Source organism: Rhyacophila brunnea, unplaced genomic scaffold (genome assembly GCF_057557595.1).
Source record: "Rhyacophila brunnea isolate RB1 unplaced genomic scaffold, BYU_Rbru_1.0 scaffold_6, whole genome shotgun sequence".
NCBI classification, from domain to species: domain Eukaryota; kingdom Metazoa; phylum Arthropoda; class Insecta; order Trichoptera; family Rhyacophilidae; genus Rhyacophila; species Rhyacophila brunnea.
In genome coordinates, this window is record NW_028233276.1 from 13,878,868 (window position 1) to 13,895,430 (window position 16,563).

General features: G+C 33.7%; 1 protein-coding gene across 1 annotated transcript in view; it reads right to left on the bottom strand.

The window, feature by feature from the left end:
• Positions 1-510: 510 nt before the first annotated feature.
• LOC147065227 (junctional adhesion molecule 2A-like) overlaps positions 511-16,563 on the bottom strand; it is a gene marked incomplete at its 3' end in the record, with an annotated part of 33,369 nt that continues 17,316 nt past the window's right edge. The window contains exons 2-5 of the mRNA XM_085956949.1: positions 10,911-11,077; positions 9,784-9,970; positions 2,256-2,389; positions 511-636 (exon numbers count right to left, since the gene is read on the bottom strand). Of these exons, the coding sequence (XP_085813075.1) occupies positions 511-636; positions 2,256-2,389; positions 9,784-9,970; positions 10,911-11,077 (614 nt within the window). The remainder of the gene's footprint in view (positions 637-2,255; positions 2,390-9,783; positions 9,971-10,910; positions 11,078-16,563) is intronic.

Here is a 16,563-nt window from a genome sequence, read left to right on the forward strand (position 1 = left end):
CTCTGACTCATGGATAAATTGAAAAATAATGTGTACTTATCAGACCCAAGATTCGAACCTGGGACAAACGACGCTATAGGCCAACGCTTAAGCCGCACGGCCATCGTGGAATAAAAATAGGAATGATTAATACTTCCCCTTCAAAATCTCAATAAAATCGTAATATTTATATTACAACAAATATACCGATGTTCTAACATTGACACCTCATTTATCTGATATACAATATTTTTGACAGGTGACAATTTTTCATAAAATTTGAACGTTTTATTAATATGTCCAAAAATCCAGCTTAAATCTAAAATAATTACGTTCATTTGATTGCAGCACTGGCGACATGATTAAATAAAAAAAATATTGTCACATGAAAACTTTGATATTATACTCACTTCCCGGCCACGCCAATTTCTCGTTAGTTAAGAATCCCGGAGTGACGAGCGTTGCCGTGGCCACTGTCTCTCTCGTGTGAATGCCTCCGGGAAGAAGAGGCGGGAGCGACGCTACGCAGCGGATCCTCAGGGCGCCAGACGCAAAGAGCGGACGCTCAGCGCGAAGGTGGAGGCCCAAGGATTGACTGGCGAGGCCGCGGTGATCCGTACGACCTATCCACGGACCCTCCAAAGTCAGAAAGGATGCCTGAAATGATATTACTCTATAACACAACGAAGAAAATTCTCATTCCCTTTATTGCACTCGCGGTGGGTGCAATGAAATTAAGGCGCAGGGCTAGTTGAATCGTGGCTATTACTTTTGTCTTACAATATAATATGAGTATGGTTTCTAGTAGGTCGTTTTATGTATTTTAATCGCGAAACTTAGACAATTAAATGGCTGTTGAATAAAAGAATTCAAGTAGATACTTATTTAATTATAGCATATTGAATAAATCGCCTTCTTCTAATCTAAATGTGCGATTGTAATTTCTACATCAACTTTACTGTTTTCTATATTCCATAAAATATTGTGTTGTTTTCATGTGACATAAAAATAATATTATGATCCATTATTGCCATGAAAAGATATTAAAATTTGTATTTTTGTTTTATCACAGTTTTTAGTGTTTGGAATTATAGTCAGGCAAAATCATCTACTGTGGAAATAATAGCAAGATTTTATACTCGGACCAAATATGGTAATTCGCGTGAATAGTTTACTAAATATCTCGTACTACTCCATATAGGAGAAAACGTGGTGTGTTGTGAGAATTATTAGTTTAGCAGAAATATTATGATCATATCCACTTATTCATGCACAAGTTAATTAAATGTGAATGTATTTTAAAATCTCTACTTCCATAATTATTTACATTAAAATAAGAATTTGGTAGGTATAACATTTTTTAAATATAAATATATAGACATATATCTAAAAATACCCTAAACGATTTTTATACATTATAATACAATACACTGTACAGCGAATATGGTAATATTAATTATGTAAGTATTTAATAATATGACATAAATTAAAATTGAACTATTATCTTTTTCTTAAACGTATGCTATCGGCTTAATGCTAAGTCAATTCAAATTATCCCTATAAGAAATTATTTAATTGGATGTTTATTTTTTTCTATACTTTATTTTGCAATTAAAATGTTACAGTTTTTTACAATGTATGTAGCTTGATCCTTGGTGATTAATATTTACATCAATCTATTTTAGTTCAAGATGGGGTATAAATACTTATATTATTATGTTCAACAGTAAGTAGAGAGTAAATTTGAATTAAACAGAATTAACCAAAGAAAATATCGTCTCTGTTCTGGCAGAACACACTAAGTGGAGAATACTAGTTTTGAGTAATTTGACTTTGAAGTTGTTAAAATGTTTGAAATGGTCTATCATGTGAGTTTGTTAAGTAATCGTAATAAGGATGACTTTAAAATAAAGACTGTTTATTTATTAAAAAGGTTTCCAGACGGTAAAATTTAAAATAAGGAACATTTTGGTATAACTAACTCAATATATCATTTTTTCGAATTAGTGTCTTCTGCCAGAACAGTGACGATATTATATTTACTCTTCTGTCAATACTTTTATTAAATAATTTACAGCATTCGGGTATGCAATTCTTTTGAATTATTTCAACATAACTATTATAAAAGAAAAAAATACCTTCTAAAACACAGATTTTTTAACGATGTAATGGTCAAAAAATTCTTAGGTATACATAAACAGTTTTGCAGTTGCCGTGTCCAAACGCAACCCAATTAAGAATTTGTTCATCTATTTGTGCAGAAAGTAAATACTAACCTCTTTGTCATTGACGTACCACGAAATTTCCGAGAGGGGCAGCGAAGGGTCCGACGAGCAGTTAACCCTTATATCATGCCCCAAGGAATAGCTGGGGGAGAATCCTTCTAACTTTGGGTCTTTTTGGGGCAGCGCTGAAAATAGAATTGTAATTCAGCAAAATTAGTCGACTTTGCAAGAAAAGTATTATTATCTTCAACCATGTTCGTTTCTTTCCTCGACTGCATATCAGTGCTCGAAATAGTAAATTTTACAAACCGGAGCGCATGACAATATTTCCCGTTTAATACTTATATTTATCGAAAAATGCTAAAAAAAAAATTTAACTACTGGCATATACCTAGTAAAAAATATCGCTTTATTTTACCTTGTCCGATCATAAGAAGATCATATGCGCCTCCATGGAGTGGAGGTTTTTTTGTATTAATAGATTTTTACGGGAAATTGATGTTAGCCACGTGCTCAACCTATCAAATTGAAAAATGTATATTTTCCAGATTCTGGATTTCCCTAAATTAGCCGATTATGACACGCCATGACTATCATTTTTTACCATTCGTTCAACTGACAAGTCTCGTTTTAAACTTTAAGAAAAATTTGTAAAGGAGATCAATTTAATTGTTTCGAGTTAGATAGATTCGAACGATAGCCTCTAGGATTTCACAGACTGACAAATTTCTAGCCCTGCTGCATATAATTTATATAGAGAGAGAAGTGTTTAGAAAAGGGGTGGCATAGCGGATTTAGGTCAAAGCCAAAATCCCGAAGGCTGAAATCCCGAAAGCCGAAATCCCGAATGCTGAAATCCCGGAAGCCGAATAAAATTGTGGGATATTAATTGTCTGGCACCTAATGTAGAGAAATTCACATTGCTTCAAGATGTGCAAGTAATGAGGGTGAAGTTGGGTTTAATTTGGTTCGAAGATTTGATAAACTATGTGATAAACAACAGGCTCACCCACCCTATTTTAATATTTTTTATAGTGCCATGAAATAAAATTGTATACCAGTAGTATTCAAAGTATGTGCCGCGAGCAAGTCTCAGGGACGTACGTATCTAAAGGTAGTAACTGGATGTTTATAGAAATGGTACGGCTAAATAGAACGGCGCGAATCTAAAGTCTACTATTATCCTCCAAATCTCACTGATTTAAAAACAATAAATAATATGCGGACAACTATAAGATAAATGTGTGCCTGTGTAAGGATATAATGTTACACAATAATATTAATAAAAGTAATACATGGCAACTGATTTCAATCTAGAACTCAAAATAAGTGATATTATATACCTATATTAAAATGAGCAAAAGCAATAATTGACGTAATTAATATTACATTTCAGTTACGTATCTGTTATAATAATCTGTTATAAATAAAAATAAAATTGGGCAAGAAGCTTTGTTGTTAAAGCTCTCACCTGGATTGCCATGAATGTTGGTTCAAATTCTATTTGGTCCTAGGTTTTTTTTTCGAATTAGTATTGTTCTCATATAGTGTATGTGTCTTTAGGACAATTTATTAATAAATTTATTTAAGAAAACAAAACTTTGTGGATATAACAAATCAAAATTTAGGACGTTCACAACATGAGATTTACATTATAACAAATATTACACTCACAAGAGAGAAGAAGAAAAAATAAAAAGCATATAGAATTTTATACACTAAAATAATATTTCAAAAATAAAATACCTACATTGAAAATATCTATGTCTTTTGGGAGCTCATTGACGTATTGCACCCCTCGCTAATGGTGCCTGATAGGCTTGACCCGAGTATACAGTTCAGATCCAGAATAGGTCTGCAAATTTTAATTCTTTAAGACGCCAACGCAACTCTATACACAAGGCAGCTATCGGCGACTAGCATGGTAGTCTATCATATTTATGTATTGAGGTATTATAATTTTTACAATAAGTTAGCCGTCTAAATTGTCAAAACTGTCTATCTCGCACTAAAAGTTAACACAACCAACTGTTAAAACATAGCACTTTTTGACAGTTCAGACGGTTAACTTATTGTAACAATTAACCGCTTCGATACATAATTATGATAAACTACCCTCTATAGCGGCCGATAGCAGCCTTGTGTATAGAATATATGAGCAGAATTGGAAACTATTCTTCGTGATAGCAGGCAAAAATGTCCCAAGAGCAAAAGTGACCTACGAGATTCAAGAGAGTGAAAGAGAATGCCTCGTAGAGGGTCTAGGACGATTTGGCGCCGGGACAACTGGACGCAACGCAATTCGAAATAAAATAGACGTTAGGTACTTATAGGTACTTAAAAAAAATATGTAATATTATTATTTATATTTAAATTATTATATTATGATGTAATAGTTGGTGAGAATTTAAATATGCACACGTAAATATTGAATTAATCTTGCATATTATGTTTAAGTTCCAACGAAAAAAATCTAAATCTTAATCCGCAATAATAATAAAAACATTATGTAAAGAGTAAAATGAATAAAAACTACTCAGTAATAGATAGAAACTGATAAAAATTCCTCGTCTACGTTCCGTATACGTGTCTACGACAGTACGGCGACCAATTGTCCTGGCGTCCAGTTGTACCATTCCCCTCGTAGAAGGGCAGTCGGAAAGTAAAAGTTTGACGAATTATTGAATGGAAAATAATTATATGCCTTAAAATAATGTCATCGAAGAAAAAATGACTAGTGATTAATAAATGTCCTTAATATATATTAAAATTTAAAAAAAAAAAAGCATTGCTTTTTTACTGTGAATATTTGTTTTAGAATCCTTAAAGGTCATAAGAAGTGTATATTTTCAAAAAAAAAATACTCTATTGGCTCTCTCGTAAAATATTTATAAGCTTAAACATTTTTTCCCTCAGTAAAATACGCGCGGATAAAGTAAAGCAAACAGTGTATCTGTAAATGTTTGTGTAGAAAAATATGATTTTATGTACATAGTAATTCAAGCGAACAACCAATGTGACCCGAAATATATTTACGATTATCATTTCGTATTTGCTTTGAAAAAGAAGACACGATCTTTATAAAATAACTACAAATAATATATGGCATTTTACACGTATTGCAACTGAAGCAATAAATACACTGTACCCTTATAATATAATCTCCCCGGAATAGTAGCGAAGGGTGGAGGTAGACTGTTAAGATCCGCCATAAATAGTGCACAATTAATTTTGTTAGTCATACGTATTTGTTTTAATTGAACAAAGACTACAATTTTCAGATAGTGTTAGTTTGTTAACCAACGACAAAATTGTCTACACTTTTTCATTAAGGTTGTACATCAGCTGGGGCTGGGTCTAAAACGATCGTGACTACGCGACGCGAAGATTGTGCAAACGATGCCTGCAGAACAAAACATAATTTGTCATAAAAATTCAACATGCGTCCATTTAATGTTCTGTTTATTGTTCTATTAGTAACAATAATAATATTTTCATTGACATGTTTTCTTTTCCAAGTAAATGGGTAACGTTTTTTAGTCATCTTTACACGATTTAAAAATTAATACCCCCGTCGCCATCACGAAACAAATAGACGTGTTCACAGCTCGACTTTCGCTCTCCGATTGCCAGTGAGTCCAAAATTTCGTCGCACCTATAGTTGAAAATTGTTTGCCGTTTCACCTGTGTACGCTCTCAATAGTTATTTGTTTTCGTTGAATTAAGAATACATATTACACAATATATTGTTTGTTGGTTCATTTTTTTTAATTCATTAATCTCTGCCAACTATAAGAGATGAAAAATATTATTCTATCTATAAAATATCCAAAGTAATGTATGATTTAATTGCATAATTTTAGATATTTTATAGATATATCAGTATTTTTTGACTATTATTTAGTATGGCTTGATTTCGCAGGGTTTAGTTGAATTTTAAAAACTAACCAACACCGTAAATTGTAGTAGTATTTCAATGAAAACAAATACTTATATTAGATAATTCTTTAATGCTGCCCTTCTAAAAGATTTAACATTATCTCCGTAGCAAAGTTATTAATAATTAATGATATTAATATCTCTAAAGTTAATTTTAGACATAAAAATATTCATATTTCTGCGTATCCATTATAATGTGGTTTATTAAGTATAATTAAGTAAAAAAAAGTAAATTACCGTGTTTGCTTCTAATGGGAACATGTAGGTGTCCAAATAGTGAGATAATAACAAAATAAAAATGTTAGAATGAATACTTGTTAGCCATTTGCCGAACCCATTGCATCATTGCTTTGGGTCAAAATACACATTAAAAAACAACATGCATTATAACCAGCCATGAGTTCGAACCCGCAACCCACGTCTTTGCATGTATACACAGACGGCATCTCTACCAACTAGGCCAAAGTAGTTGCTATAATGAAACCTTGTATACATACAATAAAATATACAGTAAGTATGTATATATCCAAACATCCACTCCTATTCGGGTATTCGGTCAGAATCGACTCTAATTTTAATTTAATTAATGTAAAAAATAATTATATTTAAATGAATTTTACGTTTCTGTATTTCTTACGTTTGTAAGACGCTAGCCTCTCATCCAAAGTTCTAGGTTTGATTCCCGGTGGGATCATAGTATTATATTTACGTGCTTTTCTCAAAACCTGTGTGTTTTCGATTGTTTCACTTCTATTACTACCTGCACTACTGTTTCACTACACCATTGTCATTAAGTCTCATGGCCGGTTGTAGAACTGAAAAGAATATATATATATATATATATATATATATATATATATATATATATATGTATTTAATGTGCAGAAGCTGCTTGCTCGTTCATTTGGCTAGCATGTGCGCGAGGAAGAGAGTTGCAACATTGCGTCCAGTTTTGATGTATGACCATCTCCCAATTGAAACGATTTTTTATGTGCAACCAGGCTTAGTTTTACAAACAATATTAATTAAAAAATGGTTCGTTAATCTGTCAAACGCGACAATTTAATTTCAATAAAAATGAGATGATTTTTTTTTCTTCTTATTGTACCATCCCCTAGCGGAGGTCGGCCACCATCAAGGCGATCTTATCTTTGTCGTCTGCTACCCGGAACAGTTCAGTGGATCTGCACTCGTGCCAATCACAGAGGTTCATAAGCCACGAAATGCGGCGCCGTACTCTGCTACGCTTCCCATTGATCTTTCCTTGAATGACAAGTTGGGGAATGCTGTATTTTTGTCCTCTCATAATGTGGCCAAGGTACTGTAGTTTCCTGGTTTTGATACTACGTCGAACTTCTCGGTCCTTCCCCATTCGATTGAGAACTTCAAAATTTGTCACTCGGTCAGTCCAAGAAATTTTGAGGATGCGCCTATACAGCCATATCTCTAAAGCTTCAAGTCTCCGTGACATCTCTTGGTTTAGCGTCCATACTCCCATACCATAGAAAAGAATTGAGATAACATAATGCATGTAAATAATGCATGTAATACATAACACATGATTTTTTTTAATGTGACCTATAAAGTTTTTAAAACGAGCGACTCAATAATTATGTCAACCACGGCGGCCGGAAAATTACCAACAAGAATGGCATTTGCAGAGAATAAAAAATAATAAATAGTTTGTAGTGAATCAAAGATTTTGGCAAACGAACGACCGAACCGAGGCGGCAGAAAGCGATATCCCCTCCGGTGGACCGTGGAAACACATTTCCCGCGCTTTTTTTCATTTAAAAGTAAATAAAAGCTCTGAAAGGCGGAGGGGGGGATCAAATAAAGCGGGCGGGAGGGGCTGAAAGAAGCCTTAGATTGATGACATGGCGGCGAAGAAAATAAAAAAGAACCAGCATTTAATAGGGGACATTAGTACAGAGATTTGTAATGGTCGGCACATTAAATCTCGGCTTAAACTTTCCGTAGTGGGTCAAGTTTAAAACTTTGTACCAGTTTTCGGCAATATGAGTTTTGTTATATTAAGCTGGCATAATATAGTATGTTGTAGGTATATTTTGCATTTGCCCATATTACGTCCTCTTATTGAAACTTATTGAAAACTTTACTTGTAGCAAATTTGTTATAAAAAAATTAGGGTTTTAGACAGATTAGATTGAGAGGCAAAACTAAAAGAAATACAAAGCTTCATGTTTCATCTATTTTTAAATATATGAGATAGACCAGGGAACTCAGAAATAATGGGAACTGAAATACATAACGGGTAAGGCGATAACAGGTAACCGACTCGAGTAAGGAAGAATCTGGATTAAACTTACACACGTGTCAAGAATGCGTTTTACGTCGAATACTGAAAACTACTCTCGGTTTATGCATTAACGCTCATTTAATGTTGGTGTATTACACACACTATTGCATGTGCATAATGCTTGCTTCATTTTCGTAGGACACTCACACATTCAAAACCCGGCACCAACACGCGGCGTATTGAATATAGCCTATCGGTATTCTATTTATTATTTGTTCTGTGAGATAGACCAATGGATAATAATATATACTCAAAAATAGGGGTACGTTAAGAGAAAGTCTTACTTGATTCCAAATGCATCCGATTAGTACTTCTGTTGGATAAAAAAGTCCAATTGGAGATTCTAATTGGATGCATACGGAATCAAATAAGACGCAGTGCGGTGTGGACAATGACATTACTATGGACGAAGCATCTGGAAAAAAAACATTGATATACTACTAGATGAGCAGTTCCCATACAAGTGCCATTTTAAAAATGTACCACAAAAGATATAACGAATATCGTCTTATAATATTTCCTTGTAGGTATAATGCGTTAAGACCGTTAACATGGATTCCCGAATTTCACCCGTATTGCCCTGGCTGTAAAACTAAATTTGCGTTCTTGGAATAGTGAACCTAAGGGTGCCTGCAACGCAAAACAGACAGAGCAAGTCGTGATGCGCTGACTATTAGTTAGAGTAAGATGCAAGCTAGATTGGGCTTACTCAGTAAGTTTTAACAAAGGCCGAGTCGCTGAAAATCGGGCGTCATTTTAAGAAGCATATGATTCATCCAGTAGTATATCAATGGAAAAAAATGACACTCACTTTTTTGTCGGGTCTGCCGAATGGCATAATCTATTTTAACGCCATTACAATAAAGGTGATATTGCTATAAATTCCCGATGCTTTTTGTCGGGTATGCCGAATGGTTCGGTTCGAACGGGTTCGCTCAAATTAACATTGACACTAGAAACACTTCTAACGTCATTACAATAAAGGTGATATTGCTATAAATTCACGATGCGTGATATCGCATATTGGAAATTGCGTGACGTCTACCTATACATGTGCGAATGTCGATATGCGCGAATTTACTTGCTAGCTACTGTATTGAGTGTCATTTGGTGTGAACAATAAATGCAGATAACAGAGTGGATATCCGTGTTATTTTGGAGAAATAAAAATAACCAAAACGTGTTGCCGTATTAACTATTTAGAATAGCTCTGCTGATCCATTTTTAAGAATAGTATTTTAAATTATTGTCATGAATATTGTGTATATAGCCGGTTTTGAAAGCGCAACGACGATAATATGCTTAGTTTTTTTTGTTTACCTGCTATCGTCATGTTCGAGCTCTTATTGACTATCCTGAAGGTGGGCGCCTCCGTGGATACCTCGCATTTGTACTGACCGGCGGACATCAAGTTCAGCTCCGTCAGTTCAAGGTCGCATGCGAGAACCGAACAGTGCGGTTCTCTCGCTAGTCTTACTCCGATCACGGGGAAGTGTAGTCCTGGGGGCTGAATAAAGGCGTTCATTAGTATCTTTTTCAGAAATACAGTTAGTCAGTAATAATTTATAAAATGTATTTATCACTTCTTGGTATTCACCACATATTTTAAAAAAATTGACGGCACAGGGTATACTTTGTTATGTGCGAATATCAATCTATCTTTTATCAATCTTTCTATCAATCTTTTTTTCTGAAAAAAGTTTTTTTTAGTAGGTAAATATATGAGGTGTTTTCAAATTATGTATATTCTTTTAATAAACTATTTCTTTTATACAACAGTAGGTATTTCAAAATGAAGCATTCTATATACCTACTGAATATACCGCTGAAATACGCGAATCCAACAAGTACAGGTTCAAGTCCCGTCGGGTGTCGTATTTTTTTCTACAAAATAATTTTTTCTAGTGTGTATATGCATGAGATATTTTCAAATTATGTATATTATGTATTCAGTGGCGAAGGGTGGAGGTAGGCTGTTAAGATCGGCCATAAATAATGCACACCAAACTTTGTCAGTCATACGCATTTGTTTTCATTGAACTATTACTACAATAATTTACAGGTGGTATTGATTATTTTTTTAAACACTGCGAAACCAAACCATAATAGATACTTTTCAAAAAATACACGCCTATCTATAAAATATCTAAAAATATTTCATTAAATCATACATCATTTTGAATATTTTATTGATGTCGGATCTTAACAGCCTACCTCCACCCTTCACCACTGATGTACATTCAATATAACGAATGTTACATTCTCAAATCTTGAGAATTATTAAAATTCTTAGAATGAAAGAAATAGTTTATAAAATATGTAAGTTCATTTACGTTGTTCAAACCTCAATCTTATTGTAGTTCTGAAATATGTATATGATTTTGACTTATCTCTCTTTTTCTCACACATAAATATATTATTGGTTCTTTATAAAAATGTTGACTTACATTCATTCCCGGCATATATCTGTATATCTCTTTGTCCTCTTTAAACCATTTCGCTGAATATAAATGGTCACTTCCCATTCTATATTGGCAGCTAAGCGTTGCATTTTCTCTCGGGTCCGCTAGGATCGGCACCACGAGATTGACAATCTCGTGACCTCCACTAGGCTCTGTAACAAACAAAAAACAATTATTTAGAAATAAAATGAATCAAATTAATATTATCTTTGTAATTTTTTGTTGCAATTTGACTATGATCACGAATCCTATGAACGTGAATTAAATTAATCACTATACGACTTTCATAAAACCAGACCATAAATATATCACGTAAAAGGGTTTGTACGACTAACTATTAATGATTTAATAAATTGCGAATTATTTCACATTGTAAATTCATTTGTTACAAGTATACATTTTTGTTATTTGAAATTTATTTACCAGGACTGGGATAAACATTCTTTGCAATAGTAACACAAGTCTAAAATATGTTTTCTATTAAAAATGCACCGTTGCATTGCCCACTGAAGAATAAAGCCGATACATTACACGATTGGTCCTACTTTTCGCCCCTCCTGTTATCTATGGATGATCTGGCATTGCCTTTCATTGTCTATAGAGTGCTCATACTGACGCGTCTGTCATGTTCACTTGTTGGAGTATTCTTTTACTATTCCTACACTATTCATAATATAAGGATACACTGTTAATAAAAATATGAGTAAAAATGCTATTACAAATCGATATTTTCAGCTGCCTTGACACAGGGGGTGGTTTGATTTGGATAGATGAGTTAAATGATAAATGATACATTAGCATTAATACGCTTTCTATAAATGTAATGCATAGATCAATGCTACATATTTTTTGGAAAATGATATTATCACCGGTTTTTGTGTGAAGGTGTCAAACAATCTGGGATCTGATTTTGACAGCTGAAAAGTGGACCAGTCGTTGCTTGCGCATAACGTTATGCTCAGGCTTTATTAATCTAAAGATGACCGTGACTGTTGTTATTTATATCAGTGTTTTCCAACCGCCGGTCCGCAAACAGTTGTCACCCTTTTTAAAATGCAAAGGTGTGCAAAAAATCCAACCAAATCCTCATTCAAAAAAGTAATCCCTTCATGGAAGACATCAATCGATGCGCAATTAATAAGGGAAACTAATCGAGTTGTCTTTTGATGCCACTTTGGTATCAAAGTACAAGTACAAACATTTTTAGTTACAAATCCATTTAAGTAGCGTCCACATTTTCGACTATCTGTTCATCTGAGAAGATTTTTCGGCTGTGAGTAAAAAAACGTAAAAGAAAAAATCTAATGGATGTCAATGCAGCGCTTAGCTGACAATCAGACTGTTACGTACCTATATTATCTGTTATACTATTACATTTCAAAAAAACTAATAAACACAATAATATACTTATTAATAATAGTTTATCTGCGTCAACGGTGCCCGAAATATGTCTTCTATTTTTACTGGTCTATAACTATACTCATTTTGAGGTTAACCGATTTTGACTACCTGTCAAATAGTATCATAAAATGACAACATCGCGTCTCGCTTAGACTATCCTCCACGTAATCTTGCCATTGTACACAGTGACAAGGATTTGTGTGTATACGTAACCGTATAAATGTATTAGTAAAAGCTCGATTGGTTTACATGCGTACGCCGTATAATTGTATTAGTAAATTCCAAGCACTCAATTGGTTTATTCACGTTTTCATTCAAAAACGTCTATTCCAAATGGCTAGGTGCCGGAGACTCTACTCTTGAAGAATGAGATTGGAGAGACAGTCAGAACTTTTACGTGTAAACAGTTATTGTCCGATAGTTTAAAATATGCACTATTGCTGCCAGTAAATCCATGCACGTGTACACGCGCTATAATGCTTAATTGATTAGCAAAAACTTGCAGTGTTTAAACATCGGGTTTTCAGAAAGATTCTGGGGCAATCTGTTAAAACGGAATTATGGTGGCACCGAATTAATCAATATCTACGATTAGCTAGATACTGTGAAATTGATAAAAATCCAAAAACTTCGCATGTATGGGACACTTGGAAGTTGTATTCTCATTGCAAAGTGCTATCTCTCATGATAAGAGCTCAGAATGGTCCGGAGAACCGTTCCGGTTCGTAAAATCCCCAAAATTATCGCTCCGTCTCGTGAATATAATAATTTGACCGTCTCACCTAGATTTTCCATATAATGTAAAAATCTAACACACTTATTTTTAAAAAATACACATGCAATTAGATAACTATGTTAATATTTTCGTAAAATTATTGAACGCTCCGGTTCGTAAAATATTCCATTTCGAGTGCTGCCCATGATTAATACCACCAAGTATTTAAAGCTGTTGACAATCTCCATGTTTTTTTTATCCGTCGCTAATTACGGGAAATCTGGATTAAGACAGGTGCTATTGCACTAAACGTAGACTTTTTTCACGTTGATTTTCAAACCACCACAAGATTATTCTCGATTCCTCTATTAATATTATTTGTATATTCTATGTGGAGGGGGGCGGGGAAAATAATTTTTGCAACCTTGTGCTTTCTCTATGTTCTGATGCTGAAGTGTGATATTGTAAACTACATAACTAAGACACAGTTCTAGGCAGTGGGTTGTCAAACTTAAGTCTGAAAACGTAAACCGCAGTATAATTATTTTAAGTTACATACAGCAGAAATAGCAGCCATTTAAACTGCATGTCTACACAATACATTACCCGCAATGGTTGACGCGCTTGCTTGCATATTATATTTTAAAGTAGTATTTCGTAACTTTTTCCATCCCATAGCACACCAAAGCTCTTCCCAGAATTGTGTGGCACACCATAAGTAACAATGAAAATAAAAAGTGCATACACAGAAATTGCAATAATTTATTTCTTGTAGTAATTAATAGAAATTCTTGTCGAAACTTCTTCTTCCAAAGATTGTGTTTATCTTTAAACACAGAACAGATAATAAATAGAATTCCGATAGGTAATAATTCAATACACTACATTTTGATGCAGGGTTTTGAATGTGTGAGTGTCCTACGAAAATGACACACGAATTATGCACGTGCAATAGTGTGTGTAATACACCAATATTAAATGAGCGTCAATGCATAAACCGAGAACAGTTGTTAATATTCGATGTATGACGTATTCTTGACACGCGTTTAGGTTTATCCCGGATTATTCCTTACTCGAGATTGCTTACCTACTACTCCTTACCAGTTAGGTATTTCAGTTCCCTGTTTGAGTCTAATATGACGTTTTTATTCTTATTTTGCATTTTTATTTCGTTCATTTTAGAGCTAAAACAATAGTAATTTGGCCAAAATTTTGCCTCGACATAGCTAACGTCATCCAGTGTAAAACAATAAAGCCGACTACAAGCATAACTGTTTTTACCTATTAGTACGGAAATGTCTTAACTTTCCACAAAAATATAATATCCCAATAGCCAAACATTTTTTTTATTTTCAAATCACCGACGGAAAATTCCTGGCTTACTTTCGCGTCCTTGAAGAAGCTAATAATATGATTGTAAATCGCGTACCAAATTGAGGTCCATGTCATGGTGCATGTCGCCTACTGTCACGGGCTGCCGCTACGGAAAAAAAGTGTATAATGTCGTTGTTCTTGGTCTTTAAAATGGTATCAGACTGATGCTCCCAGCACGTAGTACATTTTTTTTTCGACCATGTCCGATCCTAATAGGATCATATGGGCCTCCACAGAGTAGAGTTTTGTATTAACAGATTTTGTTTTTTACGAGAAATGGATGTCAGCCACTTGCTCAACCTATTAGGTCCATACCCTGACTCATACACAAATTGAAAAACAATATGTGTACTTGCCAGACCCAGGATTTGAACCTGAGACCCACGGCGTGATAGTCCAACGCTTAAGCCGCGCGGCCACCGTGGGTGTTTGAAATGGTCAGACTGATGCTTCCATAGCACGTAGTACATTACGAACCTTTAAACGAACATTGTCAGTTGGCAAAATCTGCCGAAATCACTAAAACAATAATGAGGTCACCTCACGTTGAACTGCACCTGCAGGACGTTTTGAACATTTTTATCATATTCCACATGCCTACACTTTTTGAATTTCATTTCAAAATCATGTTTTTTTTGTCTTTAGTGGTTGGCACTATGTATTTTCTATAAAAATATCGTATATTATCTATGGTCTGCAGTTGGGGTTCTGTTCAAAATATTATCTATGGATGTCATGTCGGAAGTCATTTTAACGTACGCAAGAGTAGAAACTGTTAAAATTTATTGAAATTAGCATGAATAATTAATAATAATTCAAATTACTAATACATAGGGAATCCAATCCCGAGCCAAAATTCTGATCCCGGGATTTCGGGATTACAATTTGATAATCCCGGGATCCCGGGACTGGTCCCGGGATTGGCATTTTTCCATAGTTAATACATTTTTTTTTATATTTACAAATAACATTAATAAAATCGGTGAAAAATAAATGTGGGATAATTTATACTATTTAAGACATTTTTATGCAACGTTTTCATTAGCTCGTATTCTTATTTGTCCGGTGGTTGTTTGTCCGGTACAAATCTTGCAATCGATTTTTAACTAACTTCCCGGCTAGCTAGACATTTGAAACTTTTATAATATATCAGAACACGATGCCAATGCATTCTTTTAATACTTTTAGCCATCTTTAAGCAGAATTGAATTCATTTTCAATTAATTCTGTTTGTATAGAAAGTTATTTCAGAAAAATCCGTAAAAAGTTAAAGACTATTATTGGTTACTAAGGCGGTGGTCCTAGCAACTAAATTATCAATATATACTTGCGTTACTATGGAAATCAAAATGAAATGTCAAAATGACATTTCAGTATTTTATATTTATTTGTTTGTTTGTTTTTTTATTTAATTCATATCAAGTACAAGTTTGAGCATATTTAGTATAATAATTCAACAGAAAATTTAAAATTGTTGTAGGTATATACAAAGTTCTTTTTATCTTGTAATTATTATTGTTAATTATGTTAATTGTTCAACCTTGATTTAATCTTGATGAAGTTTAATGGAGTAAATAATATTGTAAAATAAAAATTAAACTGAATTTAATATGAAAATGCTGTTTCTGGTAGTAAAGACTTAATTAATGGGTTAGCTAGATTTAAAATAGTAGAGCAAATCGTGGTGTATGGCCTTTCCGCTTCATAAATCTAATTAATCAGCCAAATATGAAACTGCCGTAAAACTTATGAGATCATGGTGGAATTACTTTGTTAAAAGTGCGAAGAATTGTTTTTTCCAATCTTTCTCATTTTTATTGATTTATGTGAAAAAATAAAATGAATCGGCAACTTACATATGGGTATAAATCAAACTTCATTCAAACTCAGTTTATTTCTAATTTAGTTATTTGTTATTAAAAGTATTTTTTCTGTTATATTTTAGTTTTTTTTTTATTTTCTATAAAAAAAAACTAAAATATAAATCCCGAAATCCCGGGATTATGTTTACCAATCCCGGGATTCAAAGGTATCGAAAATAGCTCGGGATCTCGGGATCCCGGGATTGGATTCCCTACTAATACATTATAGTTGGCACTTTTCATCAGTGTCATTCTCCAGTGAATTTATGGAGGTGGTGATGGTTCA